At 41.8% G+C, this 25212-nt stretch overlaps 1 protein-coding gene across 6 annotated transcripts; it reads left to right on the top strand.

Annotated features, from left to right (window-relative positions):
• The first annotated feature begins 2170 nt into the window (after positions 1 to 2170).
• Positions 2171 to 20566, top strand: LOC109462217 (BICD family-like cargo adapter 1). Of its 6 annotated transcripts, XM_019758746.1 has the most exons (15): positions 2171 to 2452; positions 4817 to 5171; positions 6411 to 6515; positions 7594 to 7704; positions 9773 to 9889; positions 10432 to 10578; positions 11789 to 12004; positions 12712 to 12834; positions 15739 to 15804; positions 17043 to 17261; positions 17785 to 17877; positions 17998 to 18060; positions 18439 to 18551; positions 18890 to 19010; positions 20352 to 20566. In XM_019758746.1, exons 2-15 carry the CDS (start codon positions 4866 to 4868, stop codon positions 20469 to 20471), a joined length of 1920 nt encoding a protein of 639 aa, XP_019614305.1. In that variant the 5' UTR covers positions 2171 to 2452; positions 4817 to 4865; the 3' UTR covers positions 20472 to 20566. The 6 variants fall into 6 exon arrangements, with proteins under 6 accessions (XP_019614305.1, XP_019614309.1, XP_019614307.1 ...); XM_019758748.1 differs by lacking the exon at positions 17998 to 18060 and having other exon boundaries at positions 2173 to 2375; positions 17785 to 17940; XM_019758747.1 differs by lacking the exon at positions 17998 to 18060 and having other exon boundaries at positions 2174 to 2390; positions 17785 to 17940.
• The last annotated feature ends 4646 nt before the right edge of the window (positions 20567 to 25212 follow it).

Here is a 25212-nt window from a genome sequence, read left to right as displayed (position 1 = left end):
CTTGTATTGTAAATACTTTTTCCACAGAAAATCTGGTTGCGAGTCTGTGAAAATAATGTGCGAATACTTCTGTCTGCGAGAATATGTAAAAGTGTGTCAAATGAGTCTCTGCGGGCTAACTCTCCAGCTATCAGAGCAATATAGATACATTGTACAATGTATGACACAGGAATATAGCCAAGGGGAGCCCCTATGTTGTGACACCACTATGAAACCCCCTTGCTCTGACACCCCTATGTTCTGACACCCCTATGTTCTGACATCCCTACGTTCTGACACCCCTATATTCTAACACCCCTATATTCTGTCACCCCTAATTTCTGACACCCCTATGTTGTGACACCTCAAGTTCTGACATCCCTTTGTTCTAGAGTCCCTACGTTCAATGCCCCTACCTTCCAACAGAGGGTTTGGGTTGTCAAACAAAGCTATTGGTTGAGTTGTCAAAAAATAAGGGTGTCGAAACAAAGGAGCATGACCATCGCCAAAACCCTTTGTAGATGCTTGATGTAGTCTTTGAGTAGATCAGAAGCAGTGTAATACCTGTGCAACATTCAAACTGGCTGTAGAAAAAAACTACTTTCTGCAGCTAACGCCTTGTAACTTTGACTGGTATCCATCCCCTTTTTAGCTCCAGTTTTTGATTACGTTTTACAGGACTGGTTACATGCACTGCTATGTTCTAACTTATGTTCAGACAACCCTAACCCTATATCAGAAGATAGGGGTGACTGAAAACATAGTGTTTGCGGAAAATGTAGGGCAATCCAGTGTGAGAGTGACCATGGGCCCGGCTGAGAAATGGATGGATACCAGGCCACTCTTAACTTACTGCAAACAAACATCTAATCTCAGGACACAGCCAAGAACTTTAGGAAGAAATCTTATAAGACACTAAGGCTTGGGTAGACTTCTTATCTTTAGTGCAAGTGTCTTGGGTACTGCAATAGACTTTTTCATTCAACTGAAACTTCTTCCAGTAGATCCAGCCATTTTCTTGGTGCAGTTGTAGCCTATAACCCAGTCATCTGGGCGATCAGGGGCTTCTATAGGTTCCATCCTGTTAAGAACTCTGCATACTTGACTTTGTCCTCAGCAGTTTGGCTGTAGAACCAGGCTGCAGTAGAAAAAAATGTCCCTGTTGTAATATGGTAAGCTAAGTGTTGGAGCGAGTATGCTGTACACACGAGAGATGTGTTGTTGCTTTTATAGATAAGAGTAAATAATTAAGATAGAACGTCTTTAGTTAATTATATGCTGTTTGTACATCATGTTGTTGCTATTTGTCTGGAAATAAAATAATTTGAGAGTTTGAATTAAAAACTTTCTCCTTCTCCAGTCATCAATGTTACTGACAATTTAGCTTCTTATGAATATAGCCCCAAGTTTTGACTTGCGTAAATTCTACTGCAAAAATTTTTGAAACAATTGAGATAATTTGGTTTGGCCCAAAAGAATGCTTGACAGAAGTTTGATCCCTCATAGAAAATGTTGACAAGGCATCTAGGATGTTGTTTGACCAACTTTTTGTGCATGCATATTTATGAAGGTTGTCCACCCTAGTAGTACTACGAATTTCCGTCATCTTTTCGTGTTGCAAGGATACAAAAGAGAAGTTTGAACAGGAATAGTGTAAATACATTGTTAGTTGTAACAGCTTGCAGAGGATTCGGGCACATAATGGTTACCAAATAAAAGGCTAGTTTCTCTATCAATTAGTAGACGCAAGATCTATCTTTCAATCGTAATAGTTTTTATCGTATTTCGGTAGCTTAACATACTGACAGTGACTACCGAGAGAGAAAGACGCCTCCAATATATCAAAGTATCTGTTTTGCGTTTCGTTTCTGTCAAGGACATGTCCTTGGTTTCTGTAGAACATCCGAACACGTAGACGAAACAAGTGCTATGTTCAGTTTTGATGACGTCAGGGGTGTACGATTTCAAGAGAGGGCGAGACAAAAATTTGTTACGAGCAACTATTTTCACTACTCACTTAATTATTCACTAAGGATGTATTTTAAAAAATTATTTAAGTAATTTTGTTTGAATTTAATTTATTTCTAACGCTGTAAAACCTCGTTGAACTTGCTAAAAATAAAATCTATCTCCCCTGCAAAGAGATGGCTTCTCCCTAGTAGCAGTGACGTCAGTACCAACAACGCGTCTCCACCAATCAGCGCGCCGCATATTTCCTGGCTAAATCAGGACACAGGTGGTTGTAGAAAAACGTCACCGGTGTAAACATGGCAGTTCCTGGTGTTGGGAAAAAAAAACACGTAAAAATGTTATCTCTGCAATTTTCGTCCCCTTTTTGACTGTCTGGCGATTCTGAGAAGCCTGAGAGAGAATCAGGAAGGCGCGGAAAGGGACAGGTGTGTTTTTGACAGGTGTGTTTCCGCGTATTTCTGTCCAGGTGTGAGAGGGTCAAGACACTGTAACGTTACCTCAGGTGAGTTCAGGTGAAACGGCACGAATTATGTTGGTTACGGAACGGTGCTAATCTTGTTAAGATGCCGCTTGTACTACTTAAACAGTCGCCACGGTTGTAATCTTTAAGCTAAGGCAAAAGATCGTCTGAACTGATTTGAAGTGGGAGAAAAAGATCACGTTTTTACCCCGTGCTTTTGATACGGAAAATAATTTTATGCAGAAATGTTGCTCAACTCGACACCACACCCTGTTTAACCTAGCGGGTGTCAGCCTTTGGGAATTCTCAACAAATAACCTCCTAAACATTTTGATCACCTGGTGACTTATCAAGAAATATCTTTCCTAAATTCATGAGGAATGTAAAGCTATTTAGACCATCTGATTTTTTTCCTGACGCCATTTTGTATTGTAGTCTGCTGACGTAGTGTTATGTTAGTAACCCAATATTATTGGTTTTTGATGATCACTTGGTGACTTATAAAAGTCATTTACTAGTAGTTAATCTTTCCTAAATTCACGAAGGGTCAAGCAGTTTTAGACCAATATTTTGTGTTTTTTCCTGACGCCATTTCTGTATTGTAGTCTGCTGACGTCTCTGTTATGTTAGTAACCCAATATTATTGATTTACAGACGCCATAAGACAAAACCATTACGTCGGTGCTGTAAATTTTACTCATGCCAAATTGTGGTGTCCCAAAGAAGAATTTGTAACCTCTTGAGAGTCTTGGTACAAATTGTTTGATGAAATGCAATAAATTGGGCTTAGAATTATTGCTAACATGCTGAAATTAGCACCCTCAACAGTCTCTATAGTGTAATCAAGTCTTTTAATACTAGTAGTGTTCTGTCCATTTCACTCAGAATCTGATGCTTCTTGCAAGTCTTTATAATGAAGATCATTTATAACTTAAGTCACTTAAAAATGTCATTTCCTAAATTTAGGCAACTGGTTAATTTGAATTAGAATTGCCCTACATTTCAACTGCTAAATATAATATTATAAAATTTATGTACCATATATTGCAGTTGTGTAGAGTTTAAAATAAATATATAGTGTTATGGCTTCAATACTGCCTCAGGTATTATAATCTAATTGTAAAAGAAGTATGTAACCTTATAATAAGTTCTTATAAATTCCAAATGTGTAGTGTTACTAGTAATAAAAATTGTATATAACCTGAAACTTGAATGTGTTATATTTCAACCTCTTTCTGTGCAATGTAAAATGAATAATTTTATTTCCCCAAATTTCCTTTTGCTAGTTTAAGAAACTAGAAATTTGAGGTACCATCAGCAAAAATGTACTATATCACAGTATCAGCAAAACTGTTTTCCAGATTCTGTTTCCATGACTAAGATTTTAAAATTCTCCTCAGATACTTCCTTCTTCCGGGGTCCTTCCTTGAGTTCTTGGACAAGATGTCCTGCATTTAGATAAGGAAGTCTGGATGGTTTCCAACATGTACTTGAAAATGCAGATGTGGAATTTCTGTATCTGTATAGCCGGTATAACCGCCCTTCGGCGTAACACACCAGCTTCTGTATCTGTATAGCCGGTATAACCGCCCTTCGGCGTAACACACCAGCTTCTGTATCTGTATAGCCAGTATAACCGCCCTTCGGCGTAACCAGCTATTTCTAATTAATTTGTATGAAGGACCACAGAGCTCATATTTCCTGCTAAATCAAATAGAAATAAACTAAACCAGGGCCATGAGCAGGAAGTTTTAACACTGAAAAATGTTACATTAATAATAATAGCTGATATGTACTTAATTAGTAATAGCTAATATAGGACTTGAAAAATTTAGGTATGATTTAAGACTGTCATAGAAAGTGGATTTTCAGTACTGCTATATATTGTTCTCTATGAGCTTTGGAGGGTCAGAATTTGCAAAAGGGGTTGAAGTCTGCCATCTCTGATTTTGTACATTTAATCAAAGAACAAGCTTTAAGCTTAGTGATAAATGTAGTTGTTGGCGTAACTTCATGTTAAATATGGATGAAGGTTAAACATGCAGGTATTTAGAAACCATTTCTTAGTAATAGTTTCATCCAGTCACCAAAAAAATGCAGTGGGTCACTAGTAAAAAGTGTTTCTGAGAATTCAAGTAGCATTGTTACAGTTGTAGGCAACATTTAGCCACTACCAGGCTTCAGGAGGCAGCTGGAAAGAGTAGAAATTGGCCAAGAAGAGAGGTAACATACCAGGGCAAAATGTACTCTATGATCACCAACTCCTCGGCATGTTATCTCTCTATTTGTGTGTGATCTTCCAATCGCATCCTGAAGGCTGGTAGAGGCTAGGCATTGCCTTAGCAGCAATCAAATTCTACTATAAGTAGACTTTTAGTTTTACTGAAAAAACTCTAATTTTTCCAGGGTCCCCGCGAACACAGGACACACGTTCCGACAACGACGGGGAACCACCATGTACGCGTGTGGCGTAGAGTGGCGCTCAGAACTGGACCTGTCCGATAAGATGCGGTCGCCGATCTCGACACCGATCGACTCAGACGACATCTTCCTCCACTCGTTCGAGATGGCCCTGGAGCGACAGAACGCGCTGAACGACTCGGGTAGAACGGTTGATCCAGAGGATCTGTACGCGCAGATAGAACAAAAAGAGAAAGACTTGGTTTTAGCCGCGGAACTGGGAAAAGCGCTATTAGAACAGAATGAGGAACTGAATAGGAAAGTGGAAAAGTTACAGGAGGACTTCAGCGAAAAAGTGGAGGTAAGAATAAGTTACTTAATATATACTCATCCTTTAGCGTATATACCAAAATAGGTGTAGTAATGGTGATGGTTACAGAGTGAGGTAGCAGGGAGAAGGTTAATATTTTCATTTTCAGTCAGAGGGATGGCAAAATCATTTATAGTTTCTCTCTCAGAGGCTCTGTGAGTCTGCTCAACTGAAATAGCTATACTTAAGTACAGTAGGTGTTTGGCTTATTTCAATCCTAGGATCCTGTAATAATTTAACGAGTGAGGTAGCAGGGAGAAGGTAATGATATTTTCATTTTCATTTAGACTCAGATCTAGAGGGATGGCAAAATATCAGAGAAACATATTTCAAAGACTTCAAATGTCTTTGACGCATTGTTTCTCTTTATGCTGAAGTTGTGATTTTGATATTGATATGAATGTTTGATATGGCGTTTGAGTGTGTTTTATATAGTAAATGCATGATTGTGTGGGTGTACGGTAAGTTTCATGTTGTGTGACATTTACAGTACAACTAATAGAAAAACCTGGTTGCAGTTTGTAAAGGCAAATACAGTCAGTTGGAATGGCTCAATCAATATCTGCCATGCCTCACTGGTTATTACTAAGCTGGATTGGGATGGAATTCTGTTGCTAATAAATTATGTATGAAACCATTGTATCAGCAGCAGAGGTATGTGCTATAGCTCACGTAAGAGGTCTGTATTATACAACTCAGGTCTGTTCTTTTTTCATACAGACAAAACAACTTGAAGGTATAAGATTTTGTAACAGTTATAGTTTACTTTTATGAAATTTTGTGATTTTACAATTACAGTGAAACCTGTATTGCATTGCTAAGCCACCTGGCCATTTACGGCAATTTTTTAGGCCATAAGAATTTAATTTGTTGGTTCTCATACTTAACAAAATGATTAACTGGAAAAACCTGATAAAACAAACTAAGCCCTTACCAGGTTAATGTCTTGGTTTACACAGTTTTATAGATGAGTATAGTCAGTGTCATTAAGTGAAGCAAGTTTTCCTCCCTGCCCTTCCTGCTTGTGCTATGTCCGCAATCTGTATTTTCACTTTGATATGTCCAACTTTGAATTTAGTCTGTGTAATGCAAACTCTGCCGTCGGTGGATTTGGTATCCCCTATGGGGGTAGGCTGAATGTTGGGCAAGTGGCAGCCATAAATAAATTCAATCAAGAACCAAGGAAATAATTTGATGTTGCCTTAAATTTGATTTCCTGTTGTTTCATAGTTGTTGGAACAGGAGAAATACGAGCAGAAACAGAAGCTGGACAGACTACAGGGGGAGTACGAGAGTCGACTGGCCGATATAGAAAACGACATGACACAGTATCAGGTATGTATGGATTAGATATTGTCTCAATTTATTTATTTATTCAGAATTGTAACAAGACAATACAAAGTGTGCACTAGGCAGCAAGTATGCTGATAGTGTGCACACCATTTTTATCTCAATTTCTGTAATTTGGTTTCTGTAGGAAGTTATGTTTACCTTCACAAAAGGAAAACATATTTTCGTTTTTGCTGTGTTTCTTCTTCCTCTTCTTCTCCAAACAAATACATGTATAAACCTGGATCATGTCACCATGTCTGTCACCATGGTAACTAGTGTTGGGTGACATTATGTTGCAATATATAGCAGGAGGGATTCAGACACCTGTCACCATATATATGTTTAAGTATAGATACTGGCAAGCTAAGGTTTTACAAGACTTGCAAAACATCATATGCCATGGAAAAATATCTAGAACTAGACGACTTCGACTTACGATCTGCAATTAGCAAAATTAGAACAAGTGCTCACCCCCTCGAAATAGAGAGAGGGCGGTACAAGAACTCACCTGTATGCGAAAGAACTTGTAAATACTGTAGGTCGAACAAGGTGGAAGACGAAACACACTTTATTTCAACCTGCCCCTTCTACGACTACGAAAGAAATGAGCTATTTAGAGAAGCCAACAAATTATATCCCAATTTCTTCATGCTTACAGACAAAAAGAAAACTACTTTTCTCTTAACATCACAAAACCCACACATCACCGAAAAAGTGGGATTCTTCGTCTTCCACTGTCTCGAAAAAAGAAGCCGAACCCAATAAGTTAGAACTAGAGTTAAACATTAGATTCCAATATTTAGGCTAGAGTAGTTACATGCTGTATAGTTACACATTGTCTGTTCTTTGTATGTCCACTTACATGTACTTGCAATTAGCCCACGGGCAAGAACTTGCAATAAACTTATCAATATATGAAATTCAATGTGTTTGATTATAAGAATTAACAGAGCAGACCATATGTGAAGGTAAACATGATGCATTTGCAAATGTTACCTTTCTAGTGAATTCTGAATTAGCGATAATTCAGATTTTTTGAGTCTGCCAGTGCTGATAAAGTAATTTATATCTTATGTCTCAGTCTGCAGCGAGAGATGCGCAGAGTAACCTGAGAGCCGTGGAGCGGGAGAAACTAGACGTGATCGCCGACCTGTCCGATCAGAACCAGAGACTAACAGAACAGCTTGGCAGGGTGAGTTCAAGTTCAAGGGTGTGCTTGTGGTGAAGATGAAAATTGGGAGGAATGATTAAAAAAGACTACTGTACAGTCAAACCTGCCCAAAAATGCCACCCAGGTGGCTGGCTTGATGAGGTGGCCACTGGGCAGGTTTGACTGACTACTACATGTACTATGTAGATCACAAGATCTAGATTTACTCATTCAGCCAGATAAGTGTGCATATCCTGAGGTAATCTGGCAATAGGACATGTTAGTCTAGTCCAGGTCCTGTTAATGTGTCTGGTTCTCATGACAAACAAGTCTGAAGCCTAGGCAGGGTGAGTTCAAGGCCGTGGGTCTGTTTGGGGGGGGGGGGGAAGAGTTAAGAACTGATCAGAAGTACTGAGTGACTGTCAAAGTTGCCCAAAAAGGTCACCCACTGAACCCGAAGTTAAGTGGTCTTCTTGGACAGATGGCTTTCTTGTCAATGAGCAGGTTGTTTAATGCTAACGTGTCCATGGAAAAAATTTCAGGACCGGGAAAGTATCATTTATAGCCGGGTGGCCTGGCTTGAAGAGGTGGCTACTTGGACAGGTTTGACTGTATTACATTTGTACATAGACAAGAAGATGGTTCTATGTGGGTGTCCACAGACGTGTCATGTCTCAGAACCAGACACATTAAAAATGAGTCATACTATACATGTTACAACAATTGCCAGATTACTTCAGGTTATACACTTTTTTCAGCTGAGTGCTAATGGCTTTAAAAGAAACAGTATATTGTACATATTATAAACTTAGCAAAAAAGCATTATGCTTCGTCTCAAGCATATACACTTCGAATTTGGCCAAAGAAGGAGAAAGAAAATTTGAACAATAGACTCAGAGCCTCTAGCTGCTAAGTTGACCCTGAGTAGTTTACATAATTGCCCACTTAAAAACCGTTTGACAGGAAGACTTAAATGATCTTTGGCTGGAGGGTTTGAGAACAATCAGTCACCTTTTGTATAGGTACAACACTGAGCTGACGTGTTAGAGATTCTTGGGTAGTACGTTAAGTGGTCAGGCACATCAGTGGTGGTGGAAAACTACACAGTTTAACCTAAACTAACTGAAAGGTAAAAAAAATTCACTTATTTGATAAAACCCCAGGAGAGCGGAGTGAATGTGTGCAAAGTTGGTGTAGAAAAGAGTGTGGGAAAAACTGGTAAAGTTACGCTGGGGTAGAAATAATGTGATTAACCCAACAAAAGAAACAGCCTGGGGGGAACTCTGGGGAATTACGGCCAAAAATACAACAACTGGCTTCTTATCTTGAAAGTGTGTTGGTAGAAGTTATAGACAAGTTTGAACTGAAATTTTCTACACAAGATTGCTCGTTCCTTGACAAAGACTGGAGTTGTACTGTCGAAAATTTGGGTCAATTTGCCATGGGTGAGTCCAATTTCTTGTGTTGCCAATTGCAGTTCAAACTTGTTTCAAAAGTGGCTTCTTACATCGAGCACTAGGGGACAAATAATCCTGTAGACATGGTGGTGGGAACTTTTAGTGGTTCAGAGCAGAATAATAGAAGGTAGCAAGTTACAGGTGACTTGATGTAACTCTTTATGGACATTCAAGGTGTTACTGTTACAGTAACGTTTTGAAAAGTCCTCTGCCAGTCAACAAATGGTAGAAAGATAGTTAAGAGTAAGGATTTATTTATACCAAGGACATCAGAAGTCTGGAAAGGCAGCTTCATGAGTAGGGAAAAAGGATCATTCTTCTTTGTATTTTGAGAGTACTTTGTAGTGGCTTGGGTGGCGCAATGGTTTAAGAGCATCATGCACTTGGAACCAATAGGTCCTGGGTTTGATACTCAACATTGCTCGACGTTGTGTCCTTGGGAAAGGCACTTTACACTACCTTGAAGTCCTTTCACTGAAGGCGGAGTGGTGAACACCAAACCTCTTAACCTAATCTGTCTAAATATGTGCCAAAAACACACTAATGTGCCAACATCTGCCACCATGCAAGACTTACTTAATTGAGAGTACTTTGTACTCGGCTCTGAGCTTGTGTTGTGTTGTAGCCTAACTGAAAGTTTTGGTGTCCTACAGGCATGTGAGTCAGAGAAGCAGCTGTCGTCCCAGCTCCAGGGTCTGAGAGAACAGTGTAAGGAACGGAACACCTCAGCATCAGACCACATGTACCAGGTCGACAGTCTTAACGCTGAGGTAAGCCTAACTCTAACCTCTAACCCTAACCCTTACCCTAACCCCTAACCATAACCCTTACCCCTAACCCTTAAACCCTAACCCTCCGACCACATGTACCAGGTCAACAGTCTCAACGCTGAGGTGGGGACAACTTTTATTTGGATCAAATCTGGGTGCATGTTCACCTTAGTGCACCCAGATTTGGAGCTCTGCACCCAAATATTGTCATTGGTTTACGTAACAATTAAAGATGTTAAATGTAGCAGTATACATGACATTGTACATTCACATCCTTAACATCAAAGTGTCAGATAAAAAATTGTTGTTGTACTTTCCTTCGAAAAGAAACATAATTAGTTGTTGCCGACTTACTTATTTTTATTTTACATGGTGCACCCAAAAATTTTTGTGCTCCCAATTTTTATGTTGGGTGCACCATTGCACCTATTCCCAAAAATGAATTTCGACTTAGGGAATTTGAATGAGACCTTTAGCTTGTGAGCCAACCACCCTGACCACAAGGCCTGGTGTACATTTTTGATTTTGTATGTTTGTTCCAGGTGAAGGTATTACGTGAGCGTAACTCCGACCTGGAGAGAAGGTTGTCAGATCTTGCGGAGGAGCGAGACGGTTTAGAGTCTACGCTGGACGCGTCGCACGAACGGATCATGCTGCTGGAGAGACAGAAACAGGAGATGGAACACAAGGTGGGGATCGTGCAGCAGTTTAAACTGTTATTTCCAACACAAGAGATTGGACTTGCCCAAATTTTCAACTGTACAACTCCAATCTTTGTCAAGGAATGAGCAATCTACCGTATTTCTGTGACGTCACGCAGATAACACACGTGACTCCGTGAGCAGTGGATTGTAAGCTTTGATTGTAAGTGTCTGTGCATGAGTGTGCCGCCCCCCGTCTTTGCTGAGGGAAGGTTAGATGGCCTCTGTAATCCCTCGTGCAAAGAAGTCTCAGACTGGTTCTGAGTCCAAGAATCTTACTTTATCCAATGAGACAGAGTGTCATTAATAACTTTAAAGGTGAGGATCGTGTCCAGATTCGAGCCAGTTCTATAGATCTAGTTCCATGCCTGAATGGGTCAGGGTTCAAGGATCAGGCACAGTCCTTGATAGTCTTTGTGTTCCGATGATCCAAGAATTTAGATTAATTTTGCTCCAGGCACGGTTCGGAATACACAATCATGGACTATCCAGAAATGTTATTTACCCCCAGCTCCTCAACCCCCTGCAGGTTTTCTCTCAGAATTCCCAATTCCCTAAAAAGTACTTATTGTATATTAAACCTTTTTGTCAGTTCACAAACCAACCAACACAGATCACCAGGTCCTTGGTTTTTCTTTTCACACTTATTCACTGACAGTGTCATCCATTTTTAGCACAATGTAACAGGGTTTGGGGTTATGATTTCCCACGACTGACAGCTCAGCAATGCGTGGTGAACTGTGGGGTTTTTCTCATGCACCGGGTATTGTGACTAAAGTGCATAGTCTAGTTGTTATAGTCTAATCTGGTGGGACTATTGTTGTCAAATATGTGGAGTAGCTAATATTGCATGTTTAGTACTTGTGGTGATGACTTCCTGTGGTGATGACTGTTTCCATGGTGATTATTGTTGCCATGGTGATGATTGTTGCCATGGTGATGGTTGTTGCCATGGGTGATGATTGTTGCCATGGTAATGACTGTCGCCATGGTGTCAACTGTTGCCAAGGTGATGACTTGCTGTGGTGACTGTTGCCACGGTGACATCCATTGCCATGGTGCCAACCGTTGCCATGGTGACCATTGCCACGGTGATAGCCATTGCCATGGTGATGTCTCCCATGTTGTGCATGTGGTGAAGGCTATAGAGGTGCTGACTAACCCCCTGTCCTCCCCCCTCCCTGCCCCCCTCCCGCAGCTGTGCCAGCAGCAGAGAGACCTGAGCGAGCTGCAGCAGTCCCAGAACCACCTGCAGGCCCGCGTGGACACGCTGCAGAGCTCGTACGGCTCGGGTTGTCACGGTAACGACCAGTCCCTGTACAGGGAGATGGGCGACCTTGGGGCCAGCCTCAGCAGCTCCATGATGACCTTAGATACTGCGGACATGAACCTGGCCACGGGCATCGGCCATCAGGTAAACTTGACCCATGATGACCTTAGACACGGTGGACATGAACCTGGCCACGGGCATCGGCCATCAGGTAAACTTGACTCATGATGACCTTAGACACGGTGGACATGAACCTGGCCACGGGCATCGGCCATCAGGTAAACTTGACCCATGATGACCTTAGATACGGTGGACATGAACCTGGCCACGGGCATCGGCCATCAGGTAAACTTGACTCATGATGACCTTAGACACGGTGGACATGAACCTGGCCACGGGCATCGGCCATCAGGTAATACAACACCAGAAGTACAGAATTCAGTCCCTCGCTGACTGGTATCCTTACAGGTCTGTCAGGTAATAAAGCAAGGCCACGGGCATCGGCCATCAGGTAAACCAGAAGGTCAAATGTAGAGAATTCAGTCCCCTAAGCTGCCTCAACAACAAAACAAGGCCAAAAACACACAGAGGTGGTTCTGTCTAGAAGAATGACATCACAGATCTTGGTTGTTACTTCTTCAATGCAGAAACAAAGTATAACCAAGTGGTCCGGAGTTCGAATACTGCTATACCACCTTTTGCCCTTGGGAAAGGCATTGTACACAACTTTCCTCACATTGCTCAGGTGTTAATGAGTATGCCAGAATGATCATTATCGTGATCGTGGGCATTAAAGAAAAAGTCAAAACATTTTGTGACAGTTTTCTCACAGCCTGAGTTTGCTGTTTCAGCGTTTCCATGACGATGACATAGAGGAGGATTTTGACGGCGACCTGTTCTACGCGGACATGAGTCACGACCGGCGCTCCCTGCAGCGCTCCATGTCACACAGGGAGGAGGACGAACTGCACAAGGTGAGGCAGTTACCATGGCAACAGCACAGCGTGTGATGATGTCAGGATGTAGAACACGACTTGTCATATAGTACAAACAGCAACATGTGATGACATTGCTAAATGTAGGTCACAACTTCTGATTATGTCAGATTTCAAACAATATGTAGTGATGTCAGCTAACATAGAACAAGTGCACATGTGTAGCATTGTGATCATATCCTGTTTTAATGTCTAAAACCTTTAAAGTTTGCAACTGCCCCCCCTAGCAGTTTCTCCACATCACCGGTACCTTCCCCAGCGGACACCTCACCAGGCTCACGTTAGGTTTTTAAAGGCCACACCAGCTCATTTTCTTGGTTCTCGGACACTTTTAGCAAAAATTCAGCAACAGGTCAAGATGAAAACAGAAGGAGAAACTGTCAGTGAATCTTACCACATTCACTCCCTGTAACAATACATCACTGTGTGTACCATTAATGTTTCAGCTAAGGGACTGTACGATATTTACCGGGGGGGGAGGGCTGGTGCACTGGGGGGGAGGGCCATTGAAAAATATTTTGGCCTGGGGGGAGGGCCATGGAAAAAATTTTGAGCTGGGGGGAGGGCCATCGAAAAAAAAATCGGCCTGGGGGGGAGGGCCACCGAAAAACTTTTGTAAAATATGGCGTCGCGTTGTACCGAATTACAAGAAATACGCCGTAAATTCCCGAATATAGTGCGCACTTTTTACACTTGTCAAAATCCCAGAAGTGTCTCGGGCCGTCGCCAAAGTCGCGGTGCGTACTTTATTTGAGTTTTCCGCCGACAAATCCGTGGACGACCCAGGAATATAGCGGAACACCAGCACGGTGAGCTTGGAACATCGATCGTCCATAGCATGTTTTGATAAAAATATTGACGAGTGGAAATAAAGTTAAACTTCAATAAATGAACATATTTCCTGTGACTATCGTCGATATTGACACCAAGTTGCGGTAAGTCAAGTCACCCACGGTAAGAAAATGTAGGTCTCTGGCAATGACGCCCGGCGCTTTGTCATGCCGACAGGATCGTTCCCCAGCTAGCCGGCGCCGATCTCAGTGGAACCCCGGCAAAAATATAAGTACACATACAATTGTAGGGTTTATGAGTGGTAATATTTGAAATGGTCCGCAAGCCGTGAACGTTCTTGATCGTCGTAACGTAACATGTGATAACATAACAGTTGTGCCTCGACTGATGGCCATCATTTCCAATACACTTCCGGCTTGAGTTCAACTCAGGAATCTTCAACAAAGATTATGCCCACGTCGTTTCAAAGGTTCAGAAATTGTTAACCATGTTTCACTTCGTATCACAAATATTTTTAAATATTGATAAATGCCACAGGAAATTACTTTGTAGCGGGCTACACCAGCCAGTACGACGTGAAAATTCCAGCTAGATGTACTCCTACTCGACTGTTCGGCAAGCTACAATGATAGGGGCGGAGTTAACTTAAAATGTAGCCTTTGATGAAATCTTACCGCCCGGCCGGTGGGTGGGGTGTTTGGCGCGCCGACAGGCAAAGTACACCTACAGCTGAAGAACACAGAGAGGGCCGTGGCATGCGCAGCGCTGAGGACAGCTTTCCAGAACATGGACCCCGAGAAGGAAGTCTTTCTTTCCTCTGAACAGACTGTACTTATAAGTTTTACGGAGTACAAATTAATAGTGTTTATTCCTTTGATTTTGTGACAAAAACATCTATCACATAACGAGAGATTACTTGAAACGCAGTCAAACTTGTCACTTTCTCCTGTTCGGAATCGAAAGTCCCATTGATCCCAGTAGTGTATTGTTTTTGTGTTAATTGGTTTCGGTGTCAAATTTTAAATTCGGTAGCACCTCAACACCCAAATACTCCGCCCAGTTCTCCGCCTGTATGATTGTTGCTCTCCATGGGTCAATCGCGCGGGAGCTATTAAAGAAGTGTTCGGCGCATTTCGTATTAGATACATTAAAGCTACGTACTTGTGCATCAACATTCAACTACCCCCCGTTACCGATAAAATCAATGTTGAAATATTGTCTTTTTTTCACGAATCTTTATTGACCATTGCTTGCTTGATCACCAAGACACCAACACTCCAAAGCTGGATCCAAATCTGTGCGTTTCGCCGCACTTGCCTTACCTTTCGATGCGGTGGTGACGTCTTGCAAGTCGGCTGCGGCCGGCGGTGAAAAACAAAACGAACTTGAAACGTTTCCCGCTACGTTACCATACCATCACGTAGTACACGGCATAAATCTAGTTTTTAACAATTTTAAATTTGTTTGGAACGACGAACTGTCATATACTACATGTTCACTGTGGTACCGGCCGTGCGTAGAAGGGGTGCGTACTTAATTGGAGTTTTTCCATTTTACGTTTCAGACGGGAATATTTGTCTCCCACCAGCCCCAAATCGGGGGTGCGTACTTTAATCGGGAATTTACGGAGGGAGAAAGAGACATGGATTGGAAAAATGGGGGGGAGGGCCACCGAAAAATTTTTTGGGGTGGGGGGAGGGCCATTGAAAAAAATTTTGAGCCGGGGGGAGGGCCATGGAAAAAAATTTTGAGCCGGGGGGAGGGCCATGGAAAAAATTTTTTACCGGACCATTTTGCACCAGCCCTCCCCCCCCGGTAAATATCGTACAGTCCCTAATACATGTACCAATGACAGTGATAAATTAGAAAACCAAGAATGCCTTCAATATGTTGTGCCTTGCTTTTCCTTTTTTTATTTTGAAAATCAATAAAAAGAAAGGACTTTATTTAAGAAAAATACAGTAATAGATTCGAAAACCAAGAAGTATGATTGGTGTGGCCTGTATAATTCACCTAGGTTTGCTTAAATAGCACCATCGGTTTTTTGTTGACTGCTTTATTCCTTTTTTTGCACCCTGTTTGTGTTCCTAGGAGCCACAGCTAGATTATGTCATGCTAGAAGCGTCCTACGGAATCCTTTGTGTCAAACTCTCCCAGGTTCAGCACCCATTGCCTTTGGTGACGTACAGGCACGGGGAGGGGGGCGTGGTCACAGAAACAAACAAACAAACAAACAACTTTATACACCAAAAAGTGTTACTCGAGTACTAATTGGATATGATTTTGGAAATGGTCAGGCATTTCAGGTAGCTTCCACTACCTTTCGTCAATGACACTATAGGCTTGCAGGAGAAATTGCATTTATTTTAAACAACTTTATACTATTAGCGATGTTGAATGTTGTTTCCAGTTTGTAAATAGACAAGAAAGGAGCGTGTAATGAGCAGTTTCGTACAGCTCTGGATCTAGATATTGGAGACTTTCGATTTTTGTAGTAAAAGCTTGAATCAAAAGCTTGAAAATTGGTTAAAGAAAAACTTTAAAGGCTCTTTGGAATGTCTAAGGAATGACCATTAGCAACTAGAAACATTTCTAACATATGACAACAATACTAAAAAAACAATTGCCAGTTTCTTTGACCACCCGGCCCCTCCTACCCCAATGCCTACAGTAGAAACCGGGATTTGGGAGGTGCAGGTCCAACATGCATGCCCCCCACCCCTCACCCCTGCTCTAGTTAGTACAGGTGCAGGCTGCATGGCGAACTTTACCCTCTAACCCCTGACCTATCACCCCCGACCCACACTGGTGGTAGCAGGTAGCCTGGGTCGATGGTTTAGCTGTTGGTTCAACTAACGGCATGCAGCAGTGGGAAGTGGTCTGCCATGACTGGTGGTTGGGGATAGTGGTTGGGGTGGTTTCGGTAGATTTGATATTCCATTAGGTGATACATTTCAATTCATGTCACCCATCATCTAATGTACATGTCATGTATACATATAGCATGTACATGTACATGCCGGTGTACAGTGTATCATGTACAGTCAATACTCAGACTGGTCACTTTGAATGTGGAAAGCCTTTTAGTTCATTTCAAATAACGTTTCAGTTCACAGTTTAAAGTCATTTGAATGACTATAATCCTTAATTTATGGCACAGCAAAGTCTCTTGTTTCTGTTGCAATTTAGTGACATAATCTGAGGTTACTTTGAAATTAGAATCCAGTGCTTGATACATTCCAAGTGATCAGACTTTCAACATTCATTGTACATGAATTGTCTAATAGTCCAGTATCATGTGGCATACATTGTACCATTCCATCAGTGAACCTGATTTTGTGAGTTTCTAAAGGCATTTCTGGCCCCTAACGTGGTTGTGTGTGTTCGCCGTCCAGCTGCGTAATGACGTGTTAGAGGCGTACGGTCAGCTGCAGGACCTGTGCAGCGCACTGCGGGACCGGACAGACGCAGACGGCAGCAGCAGCCGCGTCGAGGAGGCTGCAGAAATCCTGCAGTCCGACGACCTCCGACCCGGTGACCTGCTCAAGGTCATCGAGACCTTGAGACATTACGTGGACGCCATGTTGGAGCGAGAGAGGGCAGCGTTACAGGAGGTAGTGTGAAATCTAACAATGATTAAAATAACAAGTTACACAAACATCTAATTAACCAAAGTCAAAGGCAACTTATAAATGATTTGAGTAACCATCTGTATTTTCATTACTGTATAACACAGTCAGGAAAATAGATAGTAATACTCAAATGATCATTTATAAATCGACGTTGACGTTATTAGTATCTAGATGTCTAACCTTCATTGACGTATTGTACATATTGTATACACTCAGGCTTTGACATTATGATAATCATAACATAAAAATTGTACCATGCTGTTATATGATGTTGTATTATATTTTTGGACCCCAAAACAACTATGATTATAACAACACAAACATAAAAGATAAAATATTTTGTTTAGATGAGATACACCAGAAAACAGTTACTCAAGCAACTGGATAGATTTTGGAGTATTTTGAAGTATGTTGTACATGCTGATTCACTCCAAGATTGGGAATACTTACAGAAAAAAGACCCCAACAGTGTGCTTAACCTGTACCATCCCTACTTTATGTGCAGAAGTCTGAGAGAGAAGGTTACGCAGGCTCCGTGGAGCGGCTGCAGACAGAGCTGCAGTCAGCAACCCTGCAGCTACAGGAACTGCAGCAGGACATGGAGGAGAGGGAGGGAGACATCAGGGACAAGGAGCAGGAACTCGACGACTTAAGGTCTAAGGTACGACTTACAATATCTTAAAGATGGACCGTGTGTGTGTGTATGTGTTTATGTGACATGGAGGAGAGGGAGGGGGACATCAGGGACAAGGAGCAGGAACTCGACGACTTAAGATCTAAGGTACGAGAAGGAAGATCTACTCTGTGTGTGTGTGTGTGTGTCAGAGTGAGTGTGTGTGTGTGTGTGTGTCAGCGTGAGTGTGTGTGTGTGTGTGTGTGTCAGCGTGTGTGTGTGTGTGTCAGTGTGTGTGTGTGTGTGTCAGCGTGTGTGTGTGTGTGTGTGTGTGTGTCAGCGTGAGTGTGTGTGTCTGTGTGTGTGTGTGTGCGTGTTTGTGTACATGTGCTAATGTGTGTTGACATGTTTTTTTCAGGTTCTGCAGCAGGAGAAGCACATCTCAGCGCTGCGTGTATGTGTGATGTGTGTGTTTGTGTACATGCATGTTTGTGTGTGTACATGACTGTGCTAATGTGTGTTGACATGTTTTTGCACTTCCTTCAGGTGGTGCAGCAGGAGAAGCACATCTCGGCTCTGCGTGAGGAGCGGGAGATGATGACAGGAGGAGACGAGGCGTTACTCCAGGCACTTAAAGACAGAGACAGTGCTATCGAGAAGTTAGTCTCTCCACATCTTTCTCTCTACTCATAGTAAAATGTTGAACTTTCTTCCAACACAAGGGTTATAGAGATCAAATTTTCAATGAGCACTGTTGCCTTCATCAGGATAATTAATGACCAATCACTCAGTCATCTCAGTAATTTATCCGGGAGTAGAGTAGAGTAGAGTTAGAATTGTTTTTGAAAAGTATTTGCAGACGTTAGTAAAAGCAAGCTTAATCGGCATCTGCTTTGTAAAAGATCTACTAGTAGATAATCAGCTAATTTCTTGGGTACAAAGGATCACTTCCAAGCCTTCTCATGTCTCAATTAAAATTATTTTGTTCTATCTTCAGACAAAACTCGATGGAGGTTGAACTTGCGAAGGCGAAGATTGACGTGATGAACCTGGACAGTCAGCTGCTGGAGGCCATTCAGCAGAAAATCAGCCTCAGTCAGCAGCTAGAGGACTGGCAGGTAATATATGCGGGGTTTATAATATCATAAAATATTATGTATATTGTTTGCCCCATACACACACACACATACATGTACATGTATGCACACACATACACACATGCATGTGCATACACACACAAACCGGCAATTCAGCAGAAAATCAGTCTCAGTCAGCAGCTCGAGGACTGGCAGGTACGCAGCGCACACACACACACGTACGCACACACGTACACACACGCGCGCACACACACACACTCTAATATGTACCCCAAACAGATGCCAGCGTGCAGAAAAAAGCTGGGCAAAAGAAAAGTTGTTTTGACTGCACAATTAGTGTTCCTGTAGTTCTCTGACTCTGACATGTTAACTACATGTAAGTCCACCCCTGTCTGCACATGTAGCTCTATTGTTTCTCCTGTACACCTGTCACCTCTGCTAGCACTGACTGTTCCATTGACATGTATGTAGGATGAATGTATACTGTAGGTACAGCACAGATAAACTGTAGCATGTTGTAATGTCCACTCCTAGCCTGCTTCACTCAGTCTGTTGTTTCTCCTATTGTCATTTACCTCTGTCTGCTAGCACTGACTGTTCCTGACATATCTAGGATGAAAATTAGCTACATGTTACTAAGCTCTTCATCATGTTACCACTCCTGCCTTTATAGCACCGTTGAATCTGCCTCTTTCCTGTTCTTCTGACTTCTGTAGCCTGTAGTCCACTTCAAATTCCCCGTCTCTCTTCTCTCTCAGCCTCCCAGACAGGTCGGTATCTTTCTTAGTCCACTCCAGATGAACAACTTTGAATCTCAATGGCATCTTGCATGCAGCATGTTGGACCAGTCTTTCTGTTGTCGTCTGTGGCTTGTGTATTGTCGCACCTGGATGCCATCCTCTGTAGTTTCTGCCCACTCCCAAATGTCGCTGGCTACATTACGGAGCACGCAGGAACTACAGAGGATGGCATCCAGGCTAATGTTGAATGTCCTCCCAGCACTCTTTCTTTTCCGTACATTGTAGCATGAGGCAATGTTAGCCCTCACCTGGTCTTGATTCGACTGCACTCACTTTATGTTCTGTTTAGTCTGTTGTGTTTGTTTTACTTTTATTGTCAGGGAAATCAATGCAGAACTTGTCCTGAGGCATTACATTAGCTGGTGTGTTTACGCCGAAAGGCGGTTATACCGGCTATACAGATACAGAAGCTGGTGTGTTACACCGAAAGGCGGTTATACCGGCTATACAGATACAGATACAGATTACAATGAAATAGAGTCGTAAGAAATCTTATGACAGTTTCAGTTCCCTGTTCAAGTTTCATGTTTGTTTATTGTTTGTTTGTTTGTTTGTTTACCAGGTGGACATGCACACGCTGCTGAACAAGAAGGTTCGAGCGGAGCTTCAGAGCGAAGAACAGTCGTCCAAAAACAGCAGCAGCAACGGGAACGGTCGGCGCAAATTCAGCCTCTGGCATTGAGGAACACTCGCAGGGCCACACCAATGCAGCTGCCTGGTTCTCGGACATCTTCAGCAAAAAAATAACTAAAAGCAGTAAAAAATGGAGGGATGGAAGGAAAACTTGTATCTGACCATGCCCACAATTACTCCCAGATTGATAATGGGGGCAAAAGCACTGGCCAGATGGAATTATTTTGAGGGAATTTGAAGGAATTTGGGAAATTTCCATTGTTGTGGTGTTCAGCACCAAGGACAGAGTCTGTTAAAAATTTCATGTTGATCTTCCATTTTCTTAATGCTTCTAGAACCAGCAAATTGAATTGGTGTGGCCCAATGCTGCTACCAAGGACTGCTGTGCTTAATTAACCTTCATCCTGCTAAGTTTGCCTGCTGGTAACAGATCTGTGTCAGCTACAGGGTCAGGCAGCAGGAAGAGGGTTAATGTATTTCATGTTGTGCGTTACGTAAAAACGTTTAGGTGATCTTGACTTTGTAAGTGCCTGAGGAGTATATAGGCTATGCTTTCCTGAACCCCTGCGTAACTTCAGTACTGAAGTAGTTATAATAGATGATATTATGTACACAGTGAGTAGAAAGCGCACTGCATACACTCAATTGAGAATAACCTGGGTGCCCTGCATTATGAATTATGCCTAATTTTAACATCTGACTATGGATTATGCCATATTTTCAAAGCTGATTATGAATTATGTTAAATCATGAATTTTTGATTACGTAGATTTTGAGAGGCAACCTATAATTATGAAGACTTACAAGGCCCAATTTGTTACGGGCTTGCTACACTTGAGAAGTGTATGGATCATGTAGCAAATTGAGCAGACAGAATGTAGGACTCGGGAGCTATAATAAGTGTGGTAATCAGGCTAGCAAATTGAACGGCACCCAGGCTACATGTATGTCCACAAGGAAAGCATTGCCTATTTTTCCCAAGTCCCTTCTATGCACAAAGATCACACCGAGTACTGTAACAGTTTGGCCCAGTCTCTGCCTGCTGAGCGGGCATTGTAAAGGGCGTTTGCTGGTTTGTGTACCGAGTCAGGTGTTTTTTGTGAGCATCCATGGCTACAACTCTGTATAGCCTCTTCCAGGCTTCGGGAGGCGGCTGGAAAGAGTAGAAATTTGCCAAATACATGCCAAGGGAGTTGGTCTGCTTCTAGTGTGGCAAACTGTATGTCATCTCTCTCTATCTGGCCAATTTCTACTTTTTCCAGCCGCTTCCCGAAGCCTGGTGGAGGCTAACAATTCTGCACACACTGTATTTGTGGCTTGTTGACAAGTTAGAATCGTGTGCAATTTTATTTTCACGTGTTTGTGAGAATGTTTCATTGTTCCATGGATGGTTTATTTTATTTCGTCCTGATAGTGTTTTTAAGTTATTTGATGTGTAAATGCGTCGAACCAGAAGTGTTGTATAGTAGAAGCCTAGAATTATAGATGTAATATTTCTGTATATATACGCAATCATGTGACTTCTGAAATTATTCTATACTTCTCTAACGAACATGTGACCTTGTAACATTCACCAATTTGAAGGTCACATGGAAAGTGCACCCTGCAAATCAATTTATCTCAGTAATTAAAAAAACAGAATTAACATGACATTAATGTTACAGTGAGAAAGTTAAAAATTTTGTTTATTCAAGCTGTGGTGATGGAATTTTATTTCTACATGTAGCTTAGTTTGAAAGTTTCTCTGTTTTGTAAAGTGACAATTATAGGTCAAACTGTTATTCCAGCACTTTGAAGTGTTAAGTCACAGAACGCATTGTTTATAAGGTTGTGTTCATGTATTTGAAGACGACATCACGCTTTTGTGTCAGAAAAGATATCTTCGGCATTGGACAAAATTCCGATGTAATGTTGACTAAACATTCAACGGATGTAGAAACCATAGTTTTGCACAGGTGCAGTATGTTCTGCCAACTTGATCACAACTTAAGCTGTGGGCCAATTTCTTCCTGACAAGAAAATATGGCAAGTTTGACTTCTTGTGTTGGAACAACAGTTCAGTTTCCTATAATATGTATGTCCGACTCTCTTTAAAGTTTTTTGGTTGTAAAAATGGTGGTGAGCTGAGCTGAGCTGTGTGAATTGTTCCATTCAGGAACCCAAATGTTTGTTGCTGTAAGATAGTTCAGAGAATGTAAAATATTAAGAAAATAATAGATATTATGTGTTGTTGTCACCAGGGATGCCTGAAATGTACAGAGAATAGAAAAGAAATGAGGGGAGGGGGGTCGGAAATGTCTGTTCTGAACCACACGGTTTTAGGGAAATCCAAGGAGGGTTGATTGGACTCTACCGGCAGCCGGCTTGAAATACATGTAGTAGAAATTGGCAAGATAACATGCTGGGAGTTGGTCCAGTTTGCTGCAGAGTAATGTACTCTGTAGCGGACAAACTCCCTCATCATTTTATCTCTCTATTTGACGAATTTCTACTCTTTCCCGCCACCTCCTAAAACCTGGTAGAAGCTAGGGTAAAATGACAAGAGTAGTCCTAAAAAATACAATCTATGCAACAAAAGAGTAAAAGAAGGCAAAGTCATATTGACAGGGTAAAATCAGCTTCACAGAAAGAAATTTTATGTTATATCCCTCCTTGGTGTTTTCTTATAGTATGACTGTATTTTTTAGTAGAAAGACGAGAAATCATGTTGTTTTGTTGGTGCTGCGAAGCGTTAGTCTTAGAGTGGACAGATAAGAATGGTTGAACCTTTGCTTTGTGCCTGCTCACAGTGTGGTGAGTCTGTGGACGTACACGTTCCAATGTAGATGTAGATTTCACTAAAACCAACCATAAAATCATGATTGTCGCCCCCAGACTCTTTAGCCCAGCCTTGTTAGCTTTAGTCCAGTCCACAAGATCCACTAAGTTGTTGGTACATGTATCTGTATTGGTATAGCCAGTATAACAGCCCCTTGGGGTAACACACCAGCTACGCAGGCACCCGGTGCGGCGGCAGCTGGCTATAACACACAAAACAACTTGTTACATTCAACCCTCAGTTTGAGGGTAGATCTTGGGGAGCAGACAAAACTAACAAGGCAGGACTCAAAAGGGACCTGGTGGAGACCATATGTACACGTGTTGTGATCGTTCACAAAATAATTCCTGATGTTCACACAGAGATGTTAGAATATGGAGTGAAACTTGCACGTGTGTCGCAAAAAAAGTTTCTGACAAAATCGTGATAAACCACTTCAACTGAACCCAATGTCTGTGCTGTTTCCTGGATAGTGTGTGTGTTTGTGATCTTTACTGCCTGAGCTTCTTGGCTAGGTTTGATCTACTGTAGACAGTCAATTACATATCACTAAGTAATCAAAAGAGCATTCAGCTCGGAACCAAGAGGTCCAAGGTTCGAATCCTGCCGTGTCACTGATCTTGTGCACTTGAGAAAGGCACTTTACACGACTTTCCAAAGGCAGTAGAATCTTTAGCTAGTTGAAGGTGGCTGCCTCAAAATGAAAGAAGAAACATCAAACTTTCCTCTATACATGATCTTTATTTGTACCATCATGTATCTACATAACATGTGCTCATCAGCGTTCGTGTGTTTAACTGTTAAACTGCAGTTCCTCTGACCATCCCAGCTCCTACCTGCAAATATGAGTTAATAACACTTAAAATACTTAACATCTACCTGCAATACTAGCCTGACTGAACCTCGCTTTTCACCGGCTCCCCAGTAGTCCGCCGGACTATGTAGGGAGCCCCCCGGAGCTTGGGTTCCACAGGCTACCTGCAATACTAAAGTCAGTGGTTGTGTTACCTACACAATGTCATGTTATAACTACTGTACAAAAATTCCACAAAACAGTACCTGGTGGTCCAGTAACTTCATACTTCCAGCTACACCCATTAAAGTGTAATGACTGTAAATTCATGACATTGTAAGTTTGCAGCACTGAAATTTTGAAAATGTACTGTGAAAATCAAGTCTGTCTGACAGTGTCTGGTATAGCTTTATGGATGGGATCTAGCCTGGTATCCAGCCTTGTTAGCTTTAGTCCGCTACCCAAGATCCGCTCCCTGCCAACCGATCCCTCCCCTTGTTGGCGGGGAGCGGATCTTGGGTAACGGACTAAAGCTAACAAGGCTGGATACCAGGCTAGATGGGATCTGGCCTGAATCCATGTCAAATTGTACATTACACAATTGCACCTGAAAAAAGACGAGTGTCTCTCTAAACTGACAAGTTTAGTTCTTATTCCCCCCCCCCAAAAAAAAACATAAATGTAAGACTTAAATAAACGTTACCAAATGTCCTACCCTCAATCTAAGTAAGGAAACCTCTACCCCAGTACCAGCACCAGTAAACATTGTACTTGCACACGTCAAATTTCCTCAAAAATCCATCCTTGTCACAAACTACAACACTTCATAATAATATTGACTTAAGTTCATTACCTTATACCATAACCACAAATACAAATGTAACAAGGATACACAATAGTACTACATACCATATGTTTACAACTAATCTACAGTCACGAGGACAGACAATAAGTTTCAGGTCAACAGGAGAACTAAAGGTCTGTCCATATACTACATGTACATCATGGAAGTAGCTAACATCTGTGTCCATAATATCACCAGGGTCCATAATATCACCACCTTTAGAAATAGTGTGCTTAAAGATATTTTTACTGCAACATACCCTAGGTATGTATATTTGATGTGTGCAGGAGTGCATACCAAAAGTATGTTGCAGTAAAAAATATCTTTAAGCACAG

Source organism: Branchiostoma belcheri, unplaced genomic scaffold, assembly GCF_001625305.1.
Source record: "Branchiostoma belcheri isolate BF01 breed outbred unplaced genomic scaffold, Haploidv18h27 scaffold113, whole genome shotgun sequence".
NCBI lineage: Eukaryota > Metazoa > Chordata > Leptocardii > Amphioxiformes > Branchiostomatidae > Branchiostoma > Branchiostoma belcheri.
The sequence above is the reverse complement of the archived record's forward strand: the minus strand, read 5'-3'. Positions and strand labels throughout refer to the sequence as shown.

What these genes read in the sequence shown, in the direction of transcription:
- LOC109462217 (XM_019758746.1), top strand. Translation starts at nt 4,866, where the DNA reads ATGTACGCGTGTGGCGTAGAGTGGCGCTCAGAACTGGACCTGTCCGAT. An exon ending in ACGACATGACACAGTATCAG is followed by an intron (nt 6,516 to 7,593) that starts GTATGTATGGAT and finishes CTTATGTCTCAG; the next exon opens with TCTGCAGCGAGAGATGCGCA. An exon ending in AGCAGCTAGAGGACTGGCAG is followed by an intron (nt 19,011 to 20,351) that starts GTAATATATGCG and finishes TTTGTTTACCAG; the next exon opens with GTGGACATGCACACGCTGCT.